Consider the following 15,624-nt stretch of genomic DNA (forward strand, 5'->3'; position numbering starts at 1 on the left):
TGATATCTGTGGCTGGCGTAGAACTATGGAATGCCAAGCAGCCTCTCACGACAAAGATTTTCAAGCATTATTGCTCACAGATTATTCTTATAAACATTTTAGAACACAGTTGAAGACTTATCTATTTTCCAAGTATCTGATTAATTAATTCATTTGTACTATGCTTATCATTAATACTCTTTTGCAAACCGCATTGAACTTGTGGTTTCGCGGTTAACAAGCACAATGTAATATAATGTTGCTTGAATCCTGCGGTTTTGTATGAGGAGGATGAATTTTAAGAAAATACTGAAAACTCAATTATTTGCCAATGCCTTCTTATGCTAAGGCATATTTAAGTTGATAACTGCCTTTTAGAACTCTTTTGACAGCAATGTACGATTTAAAGTTTGATTGTATTTCTGAATTAATTGAATTTGTGCTCTATTCCTGTTTTTATAACAGGGACGATTATTGATGTTGTTTAGACATGTCTATGTTATATGTGGTAATCGTAGGGAAACAAGATTTTATGTATGTGATATGGAAACCGCATAGTTATATGCGGTATATAAATTTTTTAATAAATAATTTGTAGCAAAGTAATACTGAGAGTTTGTCTTTGAAATATTGATCTTATGTGGTTCCTATAGTAACCATTTCCTGCAAAACCAGTCATTTTCTTATCATCTGGACAGAGCTATATAAGCTTGTTTTGTATTCTATTTATATGTAAACCATAGCATTATCTTTCCTTTTTAGAAAGCTATTTTCTTCTACTGTAGCTGAAGAGCAAACAGAACTTTGAAGCAAAAAAGTCAAAATGACTGAGTTACTACTACATACCCAGTTATTGAATAATTAATAGGAGTATGCAGTCAGAAAGTTTTCATTTTGTGTCATTTCCGTAAATGTTCATTTTGTGTGTGTTTGTTTTCATTTTGTTGTTATGGGACCAATGCTGTTGAGTGTGCTATTTCATCTTCACCAGAGAAAGAAAGAAAGCGATTCAAGGTAGACATTAGTATATAAATTCTGAATGATGCAGTGTCAACTGTGTACTTATGTATTGCCATTGTAGTAATTAATAGGGACCTGGGATATGTGAAAAAATAATATTCACCCTGGAGATTAGGCAGTATGATCTACGATTGGCTTTAGGAATGAGTCATAGTAAACATGAGTCTAGAAGAAATTTAATCCCCTGGAAGATCATACTCAGCTATTAAAGCTTTTCAAGGTATGAATTAGTGTGCACTTATTGCATGCTACTGTCTTTAATAATTATATGTTGTACTGGTTGTTTATCAAATTACCTATATAAATATGCTGCAATTACTTCTTTGTTATAAATAGAATAAAGAAAGACATGTAGAAGTCGAAAAAGATAAGGGCACTCAGCAATGCAAAACCAAGAACCCCCCCCCCCCATATATCTAAGCCTGAAAAAAAGATCTGCTTTATTTTTTCATATACACACCACTCTGAGATCAAGTCACATGCTCTGGCAGCTACAGCTTGGGAAGGTGGTTTTCAAAAGAATTTGATGGGAAACTGGGTGCTAGATGAAGGCAAAAACAAATTATGTATGGACCTAAAGAAGAAATGGTTAAGGCATGATTAAGGTGACCATTTATTTTTTTCATCAAAATGGGACATCTATTAATTGTCAGTCCCGCCCCCAATCCCACCCTAGCCCCAGCCCTAATCGCTGCCTGGCTGGCCCGGAACTTCCTCTCTGAAGTCAGAATTGATGTCAGGAAGAAGGCTTCTGGGTGGCAACAAGAAGGTGCAGTGGCGGTGGATCGGTGGTTTGAATTGGCGCGGCAGGGAGGGGAAGCGATCGCTGGTCCCATTGTCCCCATGCACCACTTCAGGACGCTGTCCCTGAAAACAGGACCTTTTGGTGTCCCAAAGCGGTGGGTCGGGACAACGGGATGGTCGGTCCAATAATGGGACGGTCCCGTTGAAAATGGGACATATGGTCACCTTAGGCATGATGTACTCTGAGGTCACCACTAATCACAAATCACTAATCACTAATCACTAATCACTAATCACTGGCTATGTCCTGCATAGCCAGTGTGCAGCTATGCAGGACAGCACACAATGGCCAAGGGAGTACCTCCCTTCCTGTTGGTGGTATTCATTCACATTGTCACTCTTCAGCTGCAGTCAATCTAACAGGACAGGAGTGGTGGTAGAATCTGCACAAATGCGGAGTCATGTACTACAGGAGGTTCATGCCATATATGGGGATTGAATAATGAAGAAAAATTTAATTTAAAACATTTACAAAGGACAGGCAGGAGAGAAATGCTGAGAGCTGCTCAGAGGCTGGGCCCATGCACAGAACTTGTGAGCTGCAGGGAGATCAAAAAGATAAGAGGCAGGAAGCTTGGGAGAAGCTGCATTTAATAGCAGCTGTCTCATTAAGAGCCTCAGAACCATTAATGTGAGCTACGGGGGAGCAGAGAGTTTAAGGTAGCACAAGAAATTGGTGAAGAAATGGTGTGTGGCTACTGTGAAAATTTGTATACCAGCTCTGGAATTTGTGTGTATATGTGGAAAGAGTGAATACTTTTGAAATAATATTTCCATAAATGTTGATTTCATGAGAAATGCTGCAAATTAAACTTGCTTATGTGTTGTTGAGCTGAGGTGTGTAATGAGAAGGCTGTGAAGGAGGACACTTCTGAGTTTGTGTGAGTTGTGGGTCAAGAATTTGTCTGATACCTGCTGGTTCTCATGATTTACTGAGATTTCTAAATCAAGTTTGGAGTTATATTTCAAAGGAAAATTGTTAAGAACTTTTAAAGTGTGTTTCAGAGGTTAAACTGGATTTTTATGATTCCTGTTGTCAAAAAGAAGTGTTAAGTACTGGACGTAGAGAATTTTAATCCTTTCACTGTGTAAGACCTCTGATTCAACTCAGATTGTCTAATATTATTGGTATTTACAGTAAATGTTTTGTATGTAATTAAGTATGCAGCTGTTTTTCTGCTGGAGTGCATTCCTGCAGTCTTTTCTGATTACTAATCTGATGGGATCTTAGCCAGTATACACAGTTAAGTTTTTAAATAAATAAAGTAGTGTGAAGCTTGGAAAATCTGAAACTATTTTTGAAAGCTGAATGCTCTTTCGAGAACTGAAGGTCTACTCTAAAAGCCTGACGTCAGATATAAGGTGGCGTCTCACAGACGAAGAGAGGGGGCGCTGTTGACCTGGTTTCTGGATTAGCCTTAGCAGGGCGCGCAGGATGACGTACGATGAAAACGTGAGTCCGTGATGTGTGTCTGCGAGGACTTGTCCTGCGCAGTGTGGGCTCCTCTTGGCGCGAGAGCGGAAGTGGGGCTAAGTGGGTGAGCTGCCGAGACCGGGCGGGAAAGAGCTGTTATGGCGCTCTCCAGCAGGCTGCTTTTTAGCTGCGTGTGCTGTTGGCTACTTGGGACGGCGCTGGGAAAGAAGGACGAAGTGCAAGTTATCACCGACAGCAACTGGCAGGAGATCCTGAAGGGGGAGTGGATGATTGAATTGTAAGGGCTGACCACCTCGGCAAGCTGCGATAGCTGACGCTTGAGCACGTTTTAGTGTGCTTGAACTGGTTAAAGGCTAGAGAAGTGTTGCGGCTGTTTCTTGGGGAGGCGGTTAGCGAACAAAAAGTATACCCATAAATACCGGGCAGGATAGAAGGAAGCATTAAAGAGCCGTTCTGTATAGAAGACCTTTTACCCTGCTTGTATCCATACACGTTCTTATACTGTTATGGTGATTAAACTACTTTCTACACAATACTCAAACGCCAAAGGAATGTTCCCATTTTTGGAAGGACCCCGATGAGGTCACACAGCTGAGCAAGTTTCTATCTTGTGCTGCTAAACGTACAGTATTCTTTTAATGCTGAAAAAAAACCCCAGGGTTATGCACTTGGGCTGCAAAAATCCAGGAGAACTGTATAGTATAGGAGGTGAAGTACTTGTGTTTGCAGAAGAAGAGCTGGACTTGGATGGGATTGTGTCTGATGATCTCAGGGTGGCAAAACAGCTAGAAAAGGCAACAGTCAAAGTCAGGAGGATGCTTGGATGCATAAGGAGAGGAATGGCCAGTAGGAAAAGGGAGGTGATAATGCCCTCATACAAGTCTCTAGTGAGGTCCAATTTGGAATATTGTGTGCAGTTTTGGAGACCCCCACCTTCAAAAAGATAAATAGGATGGAGTCTGTCCAGAGGATTGCTTAAAAATTGGTTAGTGGACTTTGTCATAAATCATATAGGGACAGACTTAGGGCTCCTTTTATAAAGGTGCGTTAGGGCCTTAATGTGCGGAATAGCGCGCGCTAGCTGCTACCGCCTCTTGTGCAGGCGGTAGTTTTTCTTGTAGCGCAAGCTAAAAACGCTAGCGCACCTTTGTAAAAGGAGCCCTTAGAGACCTTAATATGTACACTTCTCCCTCCAAATTCACAGATTTAGGACTTGTGACTTTGGTTATTTGTGAGTTTCTAAACCCTGACCCACCTCCCGGACTTCTACACACCATACTTGGTGGCCTAGCAGTGATGCGGGGCAGGAGCGATCTTCCTATGCTCCTTTCCCGTGCAGAGCTATCAACAAAAATGGCTGCTGTGAGTTCTTGTGGTCTCACAAGACTACAGCGTGAACTCATGGCAGCCATTTTTGTTGACAGCTCTTCAACAGGGCAGGAATGTAGGGAGATCGCTCCTGCCCCGCTAGACCACCAGGTAAGGTGTGGGGAGGTCCAGGAGGCGGGAGTGAGTCAGAGTCGGCCCTAAAAGTTATTTGTGATTTTTCCATATTCGTGGGCTGGCTCTGCGCCTAACTCCCACGAATATGGCGGGAGAAGTTTATACTCTAGAACAGTGGTTCCCAACCCTGTCCTGGAGGAACACCAGGCCAATCGGGTTTTCAGGCTAGCCCTAATGAATATGCATGAAGCAAATTTGCATGCCTATCACTTCTATCATATGCAAATCTCTCTCATGCATATTCATTAGGGCTAGCCTGAAAACCCGATTGGCCTGGTGTTCCTCCAGGACAGGGTTGGGAATCACTGCTCTAGAAGAAGGACGGGAGAGATGAAATGTGATAGAGATGTTTAAATATCTCCGTAATGTTAATGCACAGGAGGTGAGTCTTTTTCAAATGAAGGAAAACTCCGGAAGGAGAGGGCATAGGATGAATTTAAGAAGTGATAGGCTCAAGAGTAATGTATAGAAAAGGTGGTAGATATGTGGTATAGTCTCCTGATGGAGATGGTGGAAATGAAGACTATCTGAATTCAAGATAGCATGGTACAGGCATGTGGGAGAGGAGATATAGGATGTTGTGGATGGGCCATTCGGCCTTTATCTGCTGTCATATTTCAATGTTTTTAGGGTAGAAAGTTGAGCAAGTTGTTAGTAAATTTGACTTCTGGTCAAGCATTGATCCTATTTTACCGTAGATGGCGCTCCCTGTCTGGTTTTCAGAATATCTTCGATGCATATGCACTCCCTTTAGTTGTATGCTAATATCTAATACATGTTCAGTAATATCCTTTATCTAACAATTGCCTTCAATGCTGATGAGCTGGTTATTTTCAAAACTACTTCCTTTTTACTCTCTTCCCACAATGTTTTTCCAAATAGTTTGGAAATTTGTTTGGAAGTCTGTGTTGGAAGTACTGTATTTTCATGCATATAACGCGCATACGTGTATAACACGCATACGCGTGGGAACAAAGCATTTCTGTAAACATTTTTTTTATATAGCACGCACACGCGTATACCGCGCATGCTGCTAAAACCTCCTCCCACCACCCTTGCTTACTCCCTCTTCTGGCCTGCGAACCGGCATCCTCCCCCCCGCTCGCGTCACACCCCCTCCCCCGCGATCCTACATCCCCCCCAGCACCGCAAAGACATCGCTTACCCAATTGGGTACTAGCACCAATGCACAGGACGTGCCAGTGCCCGAAGATCCTCCCTCGCCTGGGCTGGGCTGGGCGGTGCGAGGGAGATCCTCCTTCTTCCCTGTGCTGGGCTGGTCTGGGCTTTGAGCATTTGTGCATGCTTAAAGCCTTCTGGTCTCGCGCTCTCTGAGATTCTGAATCTGAGAATCTCGGAGAGAGTGCGACCAGAAGGTTTTCATATATTTTTCATATATTCATATTCTATGCCACCCTTGCATTTTATTGAATCTTGAAGAAAAATTGAATTTATTAGACTCCCAGGGAAAGGAAGAAACAGAAAAGGCCCATGGGTCATTTTTCATATATCTGAATTAATTAAAAATGAACTGTATATGTCTGAGGGGAAACAGCTTTTGAAACCACAACATTTCTTTTTCTTGCAGTAACTTTTAAGAAGCTTATTTACTAAGGCACATTAGTGTGGCTTTTAATATATGAGCGCTAATTGCATTAAACAAATAAAATACAGAAATTCCTATTAGCAGGCATGGAATGGGCAGGGACTGTAAAAATGGTACAACTAGCTATACCTTCAAAGGTATAGTGAACTGTATTCCCCATTTATTAGCTGTCTTTGATATTTGTTAGCAATAATTTCTCTGCCATAACTGCATGGTTGTTGCCTTCCTGAATATGCTGGGAACATCCCCAGCAGTTATGGCATTGCAGGTGTGAAACCTCTTCCTTAAATTTGACTATTAATGTGCATTAGCTTCAAAACCATAGCACACCTTAGTATATAAGTCCTATATAAAAGTAGGAGGTCTGCTCTTTCAAAAGCAAATACCAAGAGCAGTAAGTGAAATGTGTGTTAAAGAATTTGGTAGATTGCTTTAAGGTGTTGAATGCATAGAAATAAAGCTTAAAAATCAAATTGTGATGTCTTTAAGAATTTGTAACTATGAAGATTGATCTATAACTTCATCTTAATATTTTCAACAAACATTGAAATTTACTTGGTCTTTTCTAACTACACTTCCCCCTCCTGATTCATGGTTTTAGGACTCACGATTCACATTATTCACGATTTCCTAAAACTGGAATCGCCCTCCGCCTCCCGGACCTCCCCTGGTGATCTAGCGGTCTTTCGGGGAAGGAGTGATCTTCCTGTATTCCTGCCCAGTGCAGATCAATCATCCAAAATGGCTGCCATGAATTCCCGTCATTGTCTCGAGAGACTACAGGAACTCACGGCAGCCCTGTATGGCATCCCAAAAGACCGCTAGACCACCAGGTAAGGTCCGGGATGCCGGGGGGAAGGCAGGAGGGAGGCAGGGTGGGTCAGAGTTGGCCCTAAAGATATTCACAAATTTTCAATATTCGCGGGCCAGCTCTGCTCCTAACCCCTGCAAATATTGAGGGATGAGTGTAAAACTTTTGTAGCTTTCATAGGCTGCTGTAGAAAAGAGTGATGTACTGTATAAGGGCTTGATCAATCTAGGATGCTAGATCACCCATTTTGTGCCTATATGATTTTTTTTGTACTTGCAATGCACTGTTAAAGCAGGTGATCGTCTTCACTCTACACTGTCTCATCTCAAGTTGTGCATTGCAGGAATATTTGTGCTACTTTTGCAGACTTGAACTGAGTGGCACAGTGTATATTGGAGGATCACAGTGGTGGCAATGACGGGGATATACAGGGTGCCCACAAGAACACTCCTTGATTTTAAATGGTTACAAAATCAAAACATTATTGGAATATGTTTGTAAATAAGATGACAGAAAATACAAGTCCCAAAAAGCACAATTATCAAGATCTTACACAATCACTTGCACTTTCACCCTTATAAGCTACAATTGGTGCAGAAGTTACAAAATGACCAGGTGTTCCTCAAGTGGCCCCTGAGATCACTGGACATTACTGTTTATGACATTTTCCTTTTGGGGGTACATGAAAGACAGAGTATACGTACTTCCACTACCCACAACTATGGATGATCTGCTGGAATGTATCATTGAAACTATAAATGTGATCACGCCGGATATGCTTCAGAGAGTCTGATCCAAGCTCTATTATCGCATCGATGTTTGCAGCTGGGTTGCACATCGAGTATATGTAGTCAACAGATACCATATGAAACTTTGAGTTGATGAAACTGTAGCTTCAAAGGTGAAATAGTATGCCAATAAATTTTGGTTTTGTAACCATTTAAAATTAAGGAGTGTTTTTGTGGGCACCCTGTACATCAGGGCTACTCAGTTTGTGTGGAGGTCCAGAAACTTCAGCTGTCTGAAACACAGGGCTCGCAAAGTACAATGCGCATAACTGTGTTAGAGCACTATCACTTCCAATTACCCAAAGTTGATGTAATAAATTAGTAGATGCTTTTTTCCTACCTCTGCTGTCTGAGCCTTGCTTTGGTCTTAGGGCTAGGGCTCCTTTTATCAAGCCGTGCTAACGGTTTAACGCGCGTAATACCACGCGCTAAACCGCCGGCCACGCTAGCCGCTACTGCCTCCCTTGAGCAGGCGGTAGTTTTTAGGCCAGTGCGGGGGTTAACGCGTGATGAAACGTTGTGTGCGTTAACCCCGCTAGTGCGACTTGATAAAAGGAGCCCTTAGTGTCTCTCTTCTGCTTTTCTGTCCTGTCCTTTTGACACTTCTTCTTTCTCTGTGTCAAGCATTTATCTTTTCTTTGTGTCCTCTTCAGTACTGTTCAGCATCTCCCCTCTAGGTTCCTGTCTGTCCTCTGTGTTCCCTCCAGGGCCAGCAGTCTCTTCTGTGTCCCTGATCATCTCCATGTCCAGCTTTGCTCTCCTCTTCCTCCTGTACTCCCCCCCCCCGGCCCCCACACCAAATGTAGTCTAGCATCTTTCTCGCCCTCCTTTCCTGTTAGTTCCAGCACCTGTACCCCTTTCTCTGGTCCAGTCTCTTGATATTTATTTTCTGCCCCCCCCCCACGGGTCAGTTCAGCATCTCTTTATCCGCCCTGAGCCTGGATCCAGCATATCTCCCTGTTACCCCCCCCCTAATAGCTGTAGGTCTGATATTGATGTAGCTCCCCTCTTCCCCCTACTGGTCTTCCACACAGTTCCACAGAGTTCTGAAAGCTGCCTCTCTGGCCAGAGCAGCCTTTTTTTCTGCCATGCTCAACTCTAGTGCAACTTCCTATAGGGCTTGTGTGGTAGAAGAAAGGCTCCATTGGACAGAGAGGCAGCTTTCAACACTCTCTCTGCTGCAACATGCATGGCATGTGGAGGACCATTGGCGGGGAAGGGGGAGAAGAGAGATGCAGTGATATTGGATCTGGGCATGAGGAAAAGAAGCTGGAGCATTGCATCCCAGTGGTCCACACTGCAGGGCTCTGGTCTGAACTGTGGACTGCAGTCTGCCATTTGAGTATATCATATTTGCTACAGGAGGGGAAACAAGGAAGAGTGAAACTGCCGAGTAAAGAGAGGATGGTAGGTAGGGACTTAAAAACAGGTGAATTGTGAGGGGTTGAGAGAAGGGAGACAGAGGACAGAGTGTGAGGAATGAAATAGAAAAGGAGGCTGAGAGAAGACAAGGTAGGAGGATGAGGGAGAAAGACTGAAGGAGACCTGTGCCACAGATAAGTGATTCAAAGAGAAGGTCAATGTTGGTGCTGGCATATTTGGGGAAGGGAGGCTGTTGGCTTTTGACTTAACCCTGTATAACATTTAGGTGTGCTTGCTTTTTTACTTGATGTCTGAAGAGAGTAGTTGTTTTTCCTTTTTGATATAGGTTTTGTTTTCTAGCTATGCTCCATGGTGTCCTGCCTGTTTGAATCTCCAGCCTGAGTGGGAAGAATTTGCAGAATGGGGGGATGATCTAGAAATTAATGTCGCAAAAGTTGATGTTACAGAGCAGCCAGGTAACAGTTGTGCTTCCTTCTATAGAAGCGTTGAGTGAAAAAAAAAATTCTCTCTTATTTGTTTTAAAAGTATTGCTATGTAATTTCATGTGTATCATACCTTTTCTTCCTAAATAGTAGTTTAATGGCTGTATTTTGCACCAGCTACAGCCTTGAATTTGATTTGACTTACAGTTCATGGTAAAGGGAATTACAGTAATCCAGTTTAGAGATAGCAAGGGCCAGCAGAATGATCCTAAGGGATTAATGTTCAAGCATTGAGGGAACTGAGCGTATCTGCCTCAAAGCAAAAAAAGCTCCTAATAACAGTAGAGATTTGTTTGCAAAATAAGTGTGTTATCAAGGACATCTCTCAAGTATTTTGATAGCATCTCTAAGGGGAATACTGACACCATTAATGTTGCTTTTGGTGCTATTGGTAAAGACAGCAGTAGGAGGAGGAAAAAAAAGAGCAGTTCATTTTTCTTTGACATTCTCTAGCTTATAACAAATCATGTTTTCCTTTTGCAGGACTGAGTGGCCGATTTATCATAACAGCACTTCCCACTATTTACCAGTAAGTAACTAAAATCTAATAATTTGATCGTGAACAGATTACAGAAGATTTCATTTTGTATGCATTTAATAACAAGCATATCATTAATTAGTTCATTTTTTAAATCTAAAAAAATGGAAGTGGATATTGTCCAATTAAATTTAGATCAGTATAGCTATAGGGGCATTTTTACTAAAGTTTAGCATGCACTACCTCTGTTAGCACATGTTAAATGATAAGAAGTCCACAGACATAAAATGGGCTTCTTTAGCAACTCTCCAGACCAGCATAGGTTAATCTTACAAGCGGGTAGATATCTCATCATGATCAGCAGGTGGAGACTGAGACAAAACTTTGGAACTGTACATATCATGTGACCCCCCCTCCCTAATTACCTCAGTCTTCTCTCAGTCTCCAGCAAGTGTGGTAAGCTGTACCCATCTCACTTGGTAGCGCTCTTGGAATTTGTTTAGGAATTTTTGTCCCTTTTTGTTGCTGGACTGAGCTTGGGTAGACCCTGTTTGGGGATTCTTCTGACCTTGGGGGTGTCAAACTTGGCGGGTCTCGAGCGGGGTCCCTCCCCCCTTTCCTCCACCTCCCCAACATTTTTGTAAAGGTGCCTCAACAATAAGCCTTACCCCCTGGTGGTAAAGCATATTGTTTAGAGAGCCAGTGGAGTCTGTTCTGTGGAAAAAAAAAATCCTGAGGCAGTGTCGGTCTGAAGGATTGTTTTTCCTTTAAATATGCTGTAAATTACTGTATTTTTCAACTAACCGGCACTTTTCTTTCAGCTAGGTTGCATATGGAGCAATTGAGCACTTCTCAGGGGGAGAGGTGCACAATTTGGTCCAGATGTGAAGCACTTGCGGGTGGCCTGAAAACAGCTGTTTGGGTTGGTGCGGTGGAAAAGCCTCGTTGGCAGTACTTGCCGATGTCCAGGGCTGCCTGCCGCTAGTGCCTCGCGAGCCAGCAGAGCTTTGCAGGGAAGCCCGGTATTTTCTTGCCGCCCACGGAGGGATTTCCTCAGCTGCAGCTGGTGCATCAGGGGATTTCCTATCAGCTGTTTTTTTCTCTCAGCTGATGCCGGCTTTTGCCTGCTTTAGCGGCTGGGAAAGTTCAGTCTTCTCAGCCGCTACAGGCCCTGGAGGGGCTATTTTTGGCGTGTTTTTTGCCGTTTTTCCTCAGGTAGCCCCTCCATCTTGTATTTAGCCTCAGGTGCCTTCTCCCTGTTTTGACATAATAGGGACATGTTACAACTGGGTCCCCTGCTGGGGCAGGGAGTCCCATGGGGTCACCGGGGGTTCCCCTCTCATTTTCTTTTTGCTTTGTTTAAAGCATATTTTTTGGCGGCCGGAAGTCCTACTTGTGTCCAGGGGGGTCTTGGGGGTTTGTTCCCTCTGTGTTCCCTGAAGTTTTGACCCCTTAATTCTTTTCACGTCCCCCCACCTCCTCCCTCGTCCATGCGCCCATATATGGCCTTGGATGAGAACTTGTTGTTTGAGGAGAGTTTTAACTAATGTATGAGGACCTGGACCCTGGGGGACACCTCCAGGATCCTCTCGAGGGGACGACCACTGGTACCGGGTCTTGTTTTTTCTGTCTACCAGTGAGCAGATCTCCTTGGTGTTGCGCTTTGAGGAAGCGACGCCTACGACCCTGAGTGTGGAGGACCCTCTTCTTTGGGGGATTTCCTCTGATTCCCACTCTTGTCCAATACATCTATTTTTTTTCTCTGGATATTGTCCTGGCGCAGTGGACTTCGCCGGAGGCGTCTTTTTGGTTTGCGCGCTCCTTGGCTTGTTTGTATCCCGTCCCGTTGGGGGATAGGACTACCTTAAAGTCACCAGTGATGGACGCGGTGGTCTCGGCTATTGCTACGCGTCATGGCAGTTCTGTCTTAACAGACTCTGAGGAACATAAGTTGAAGTCCATTCTTAAACAGAATTTTGATGTGTCTGCCTTGGGGGTCCAGATAGCTATATGTGCGGGACCGGTGGCTTGGGCCCTGTTTCGGTGGGCCGAGTGGGTCCTTGACAGTGAGTCTGATGGTCAGGAGGTGGCGGAGATTCAGATGGCTGCCTCTTTCCTCTCAGACACCCTCTATGATTTCTTGCGGACGTCTGCCAAATCCATGGGTGCGCGTCGGACCTTCTGGCTTCGTGTTTGGTCGACGGATGCGGTGTTCATCACTAAACTCTGTAAATTTTCTTCTTCTAGGGGTCCTTGTTTTCCAGAGGTTTTGGACTAGTTAGTTCAAACTCTGATGGACTCTGAAGTGCCCTGCCTGCCTGAAGACAGTGCTTGCCAGGCTGTTTGAGGTAGCACTGCTCGGGGGAGTCTGCGAGATTTCTGTAGGTATATCGCCCTGAGTGTGGGACTGCTCCCTACCTGACCTCTGATTTTGCCAGGGGTCGTTTCTTTCAGCGAATGCAGTCCCGTCGGACCCGTCGGGAGGCTGAGAATCCCTCCACCGTTTCCCCCGCAGTCCGTCCTGCCCAATAACTCTGTGCCCGTACCCCCTCTGGTTCCAGTGGGTGCTCGGCTGGATGCTCTGGTTCAACCATGGCCAATGGAGGGGCTGTTGTATGTATTCCCTCCATGGCCATTAGTGGGCAGAGTTCTACTCCGCATTGTTCGTCACCCGGGTCTGGTGGTTTTGGTGGCTCCGGATTGGTCCCGACGTCCGTGGTATGCGGATCTGGTGCAGCTTCTGGTGTCATATCCTCTTTCTCTGCCTCTTTCGTCTGATCTTCTGACTCCCCCCGGCAGAGCTGGAAAGAAGTCGATAAACCGCCATTGATGATAAGACTGCCTGTGGCACAGTGTAAAGACCCTGGATCCAGTGAAGGAAAGGCCCAGCAACACCATACTCCTGTAATACCCAAAAAAGATACTGTCAAGAGATACTATCAAAGGCCTTTTCCATATCAAGGCCGGCAATCACAGAAGTGCCACCCCCTCCCCGATGTTCATGCAGTGCCGTCAATGCTTTAAGGAGGTTCATGGAGAAATAACGCTGAGGGACGAACCCTACCTGATCATCCCCTATGAGCCTGGGTAAGAACAAATTCAGCCGGGCCACTAGAATAGCAGCCAAAAGCTTGACATCTTGGTTCAACAACAAGATCGGGCGATAGCATCCAACCTGAGCGTGATCCTTCCCTGCTTTTGGTAACAAGGTAATATGAGCTAAATTACATCGGGGACTTGAAGCAATGGGAGGCACAGATGCGCCCTAACAAGGCTGTCCTGATGGCGGTTGATGCTGAGAAAGCTTTCGACTGGGTTTTGTGGGGTTTTCTTTGGGATGTTATAGAGCGTATGGGATTTGGGGGTTCATTTAGTAGGTGGGTGGAGGCCCTCTATGAATCGCCGCGAGCTTGTCTTCGATTCAGTCAGTCTTACACCAATTTTTTTCCTATATATCAAGGGATGCGTCAGGGGTGCCCCCTCTCCCCACTATTGTTTGCTAAAGGCTCAACCGAAACAGCAATTTGTATTCATTCCCACCCTGAACTGCTAGGGATTTCCAGGAAGAGGGTGGAATATCGTATAGCGTTGTTTGCAGATGAAATCTTGTTATATGTGGGAGAGCCTGCGGACACAATACCGCGGCTCTTACAGATTTTTGAAGAATATGGGAGGGTGTCCGGATTTAAAATTAATTTGGATAAAACGGAAATTATGAATTAGACACTGACTGACTTGGAGGTGGTGGGGCTCCAGTGGAGCGTCGCAGGGGATTAAATATTTGAGTATTCATATTCTTAGAAATCTATCTCAACTTTATGCTAAGAACTTTCCTCCACTATATCGGAGTATTCAACATAAGAACATAAGCAATGCCTCTTCTGGGTCAGACCTGGGGTCCATCGTGTCCAGCAGTCCGCTCAAGCAGCGGCCCAACAGGTCCAGGACCTGTGCAGTAATCCTCTATCTATATCCCTCTATCCCCTTTTCCAGCAGGAAATTGTCCAATCCTTTCTTGAACCCCAATACCGTACTCTGCCCTATTACGCCCTCTGGAAGCGCATTCCAGGTGTCTACCACACGTTGGGTAAAGAACAACTTCCTAGCATTCGTTTTGAATCTGTCCCCTTTCAACTTTTCCGAATGCCCTCTTGTTCTTTTATTATTCGAAAGTTTGAAGAATTTGTCCCTCTCCACTCTCTCTATGCCCTTCATGATCTTGTAAGTCTCTGTCATATCCCCTCTAAGTCTCCTCTTCTCCAGGGAAAAGAGACCCAGTTTCTCCAATCTTTCAGCGTATGAAAGGTTTTCCATGATTTACAGAGATGGCATGGACTGTGGGTTTCCTGGTGGGGTAGGATATCCATAGTTAAGATGAATGTACTTCCCCAATTGCTTTTCTTGTTTCAAACCTTGCTAGTACCTGTGCCTCCCGCCAACTTAGCTAGATTGAATGCGGAATTGAGGAAGTTTATATGGCAGCGCAGGCCTCCCTGATTGTCTCAAAAACAGATGTGGGCAGCTAGAGAGGAAAGAGGTAGAGGTGTGCCGAATCTATGGTGGTATTACCAGTCTGCCCAGATTAGACTGATATTGGACTGGAACATTGGAGATTTTAAAAGTGAGGTACAGTTGGAGCAGGAGAGTGGGGGGTCCGGAGCTGTTGAAGCATTGGCTTTCAGTTTTGGTGCACAGCAGACCTGGATTCAGGGTATTGACAGTCCTTTTCTCTGGCATCTGGGGCAATTGTGGACAAGGGTTCGAGCTAAATTGGGGAATGGGGCCTTGGTGTCTTCTATGGCAGGTATACAGGCAGAGCCACTTTTTCAAGCGGGACGGGATAATCACATTTTCCGTTGCTGGGCTGCTCACATTCTGGGATTTACTAGGGCCAAGCAGGATATTATCATTTGAGATGCTCCAGAGGAAATTTGAGTTGCTAGAGGGGGACTATTTGGCCTATTACTAGATCCACTATTTTATGCAAGCCTAAGGATGGAGATCTAGTTCACCTGTGGGGCAAGAATATTTAGAGAATATGTAGTTACTTTTGCGGAGGGTACCTCGACCGCTCTCTGTGTTATATCAGTATTGGAGGGGTCATTCTAATACCTCTTTCCCTTTTAAGACACGTTGGGAAGGTGATCTGGGACAGCGGTTTACTACTAAGGAATGGGAGATTATGTGTGGGGAGGTATATCGAGCATCATCTTGTGCTTTGGTTCAGGAAAATGCATATGGTATTATACCCCAGAGTGATTGCATAGAATATTTCCTTACGTGTCTGATCAATGTTGGAGGTGTGGTATGGGGGTGGGGACCTTCTTGCACATAT

At 44.5% G+C, this 15,624-nt stretch overlaps 1 protein-coding gene across 1 annotated transcript in view; it reads left to right on the plus strand.

The window, feature by feature from the left end:
• Positions 1–3,235: 3,235 nt before the first annotated feature.
• The window catches only part of TMX1 (thioredoxin related transmembrane protein 1), a 31,841-nt gene continuing 19,452 nt past the window's right edge, over positions 3,236–15,624 (plus strand). The window contains exons 1-3 of the mRNA XM_033952551.1: positions 3,236–3,515; positions 9,669–9,784; positions 10,295–10,340. Of these exons, the coding sequence (XP_033808442.1) occupies positions 3,376–3,515; positions 9,669–9,784; positions 10,295–10,340 (302 nt within the window). The 5' untranslated portion in view covers positions 3,236–3,375. The remainder of the gene's footprint in view (positions 3,516–9,668; positions 9,785–10,294; positions 10,341–15,624) is intronic.

Source organism: Geotrypetes seraphini, chromosome 7 (genome assembly GCF_902459505.1).
Source record: "Geotrypetes seraphini chromosome 7, aGeoSer1.1, whole genome shotgun sequence".
Taxonomy (NCBI): domain Eukaryota; kingdom Metazoa; phylum Chordata; class Amphibia; order Gymnophiona; family Dermophiidae; genus Geotrypetes; species Geotrypetes seraphini.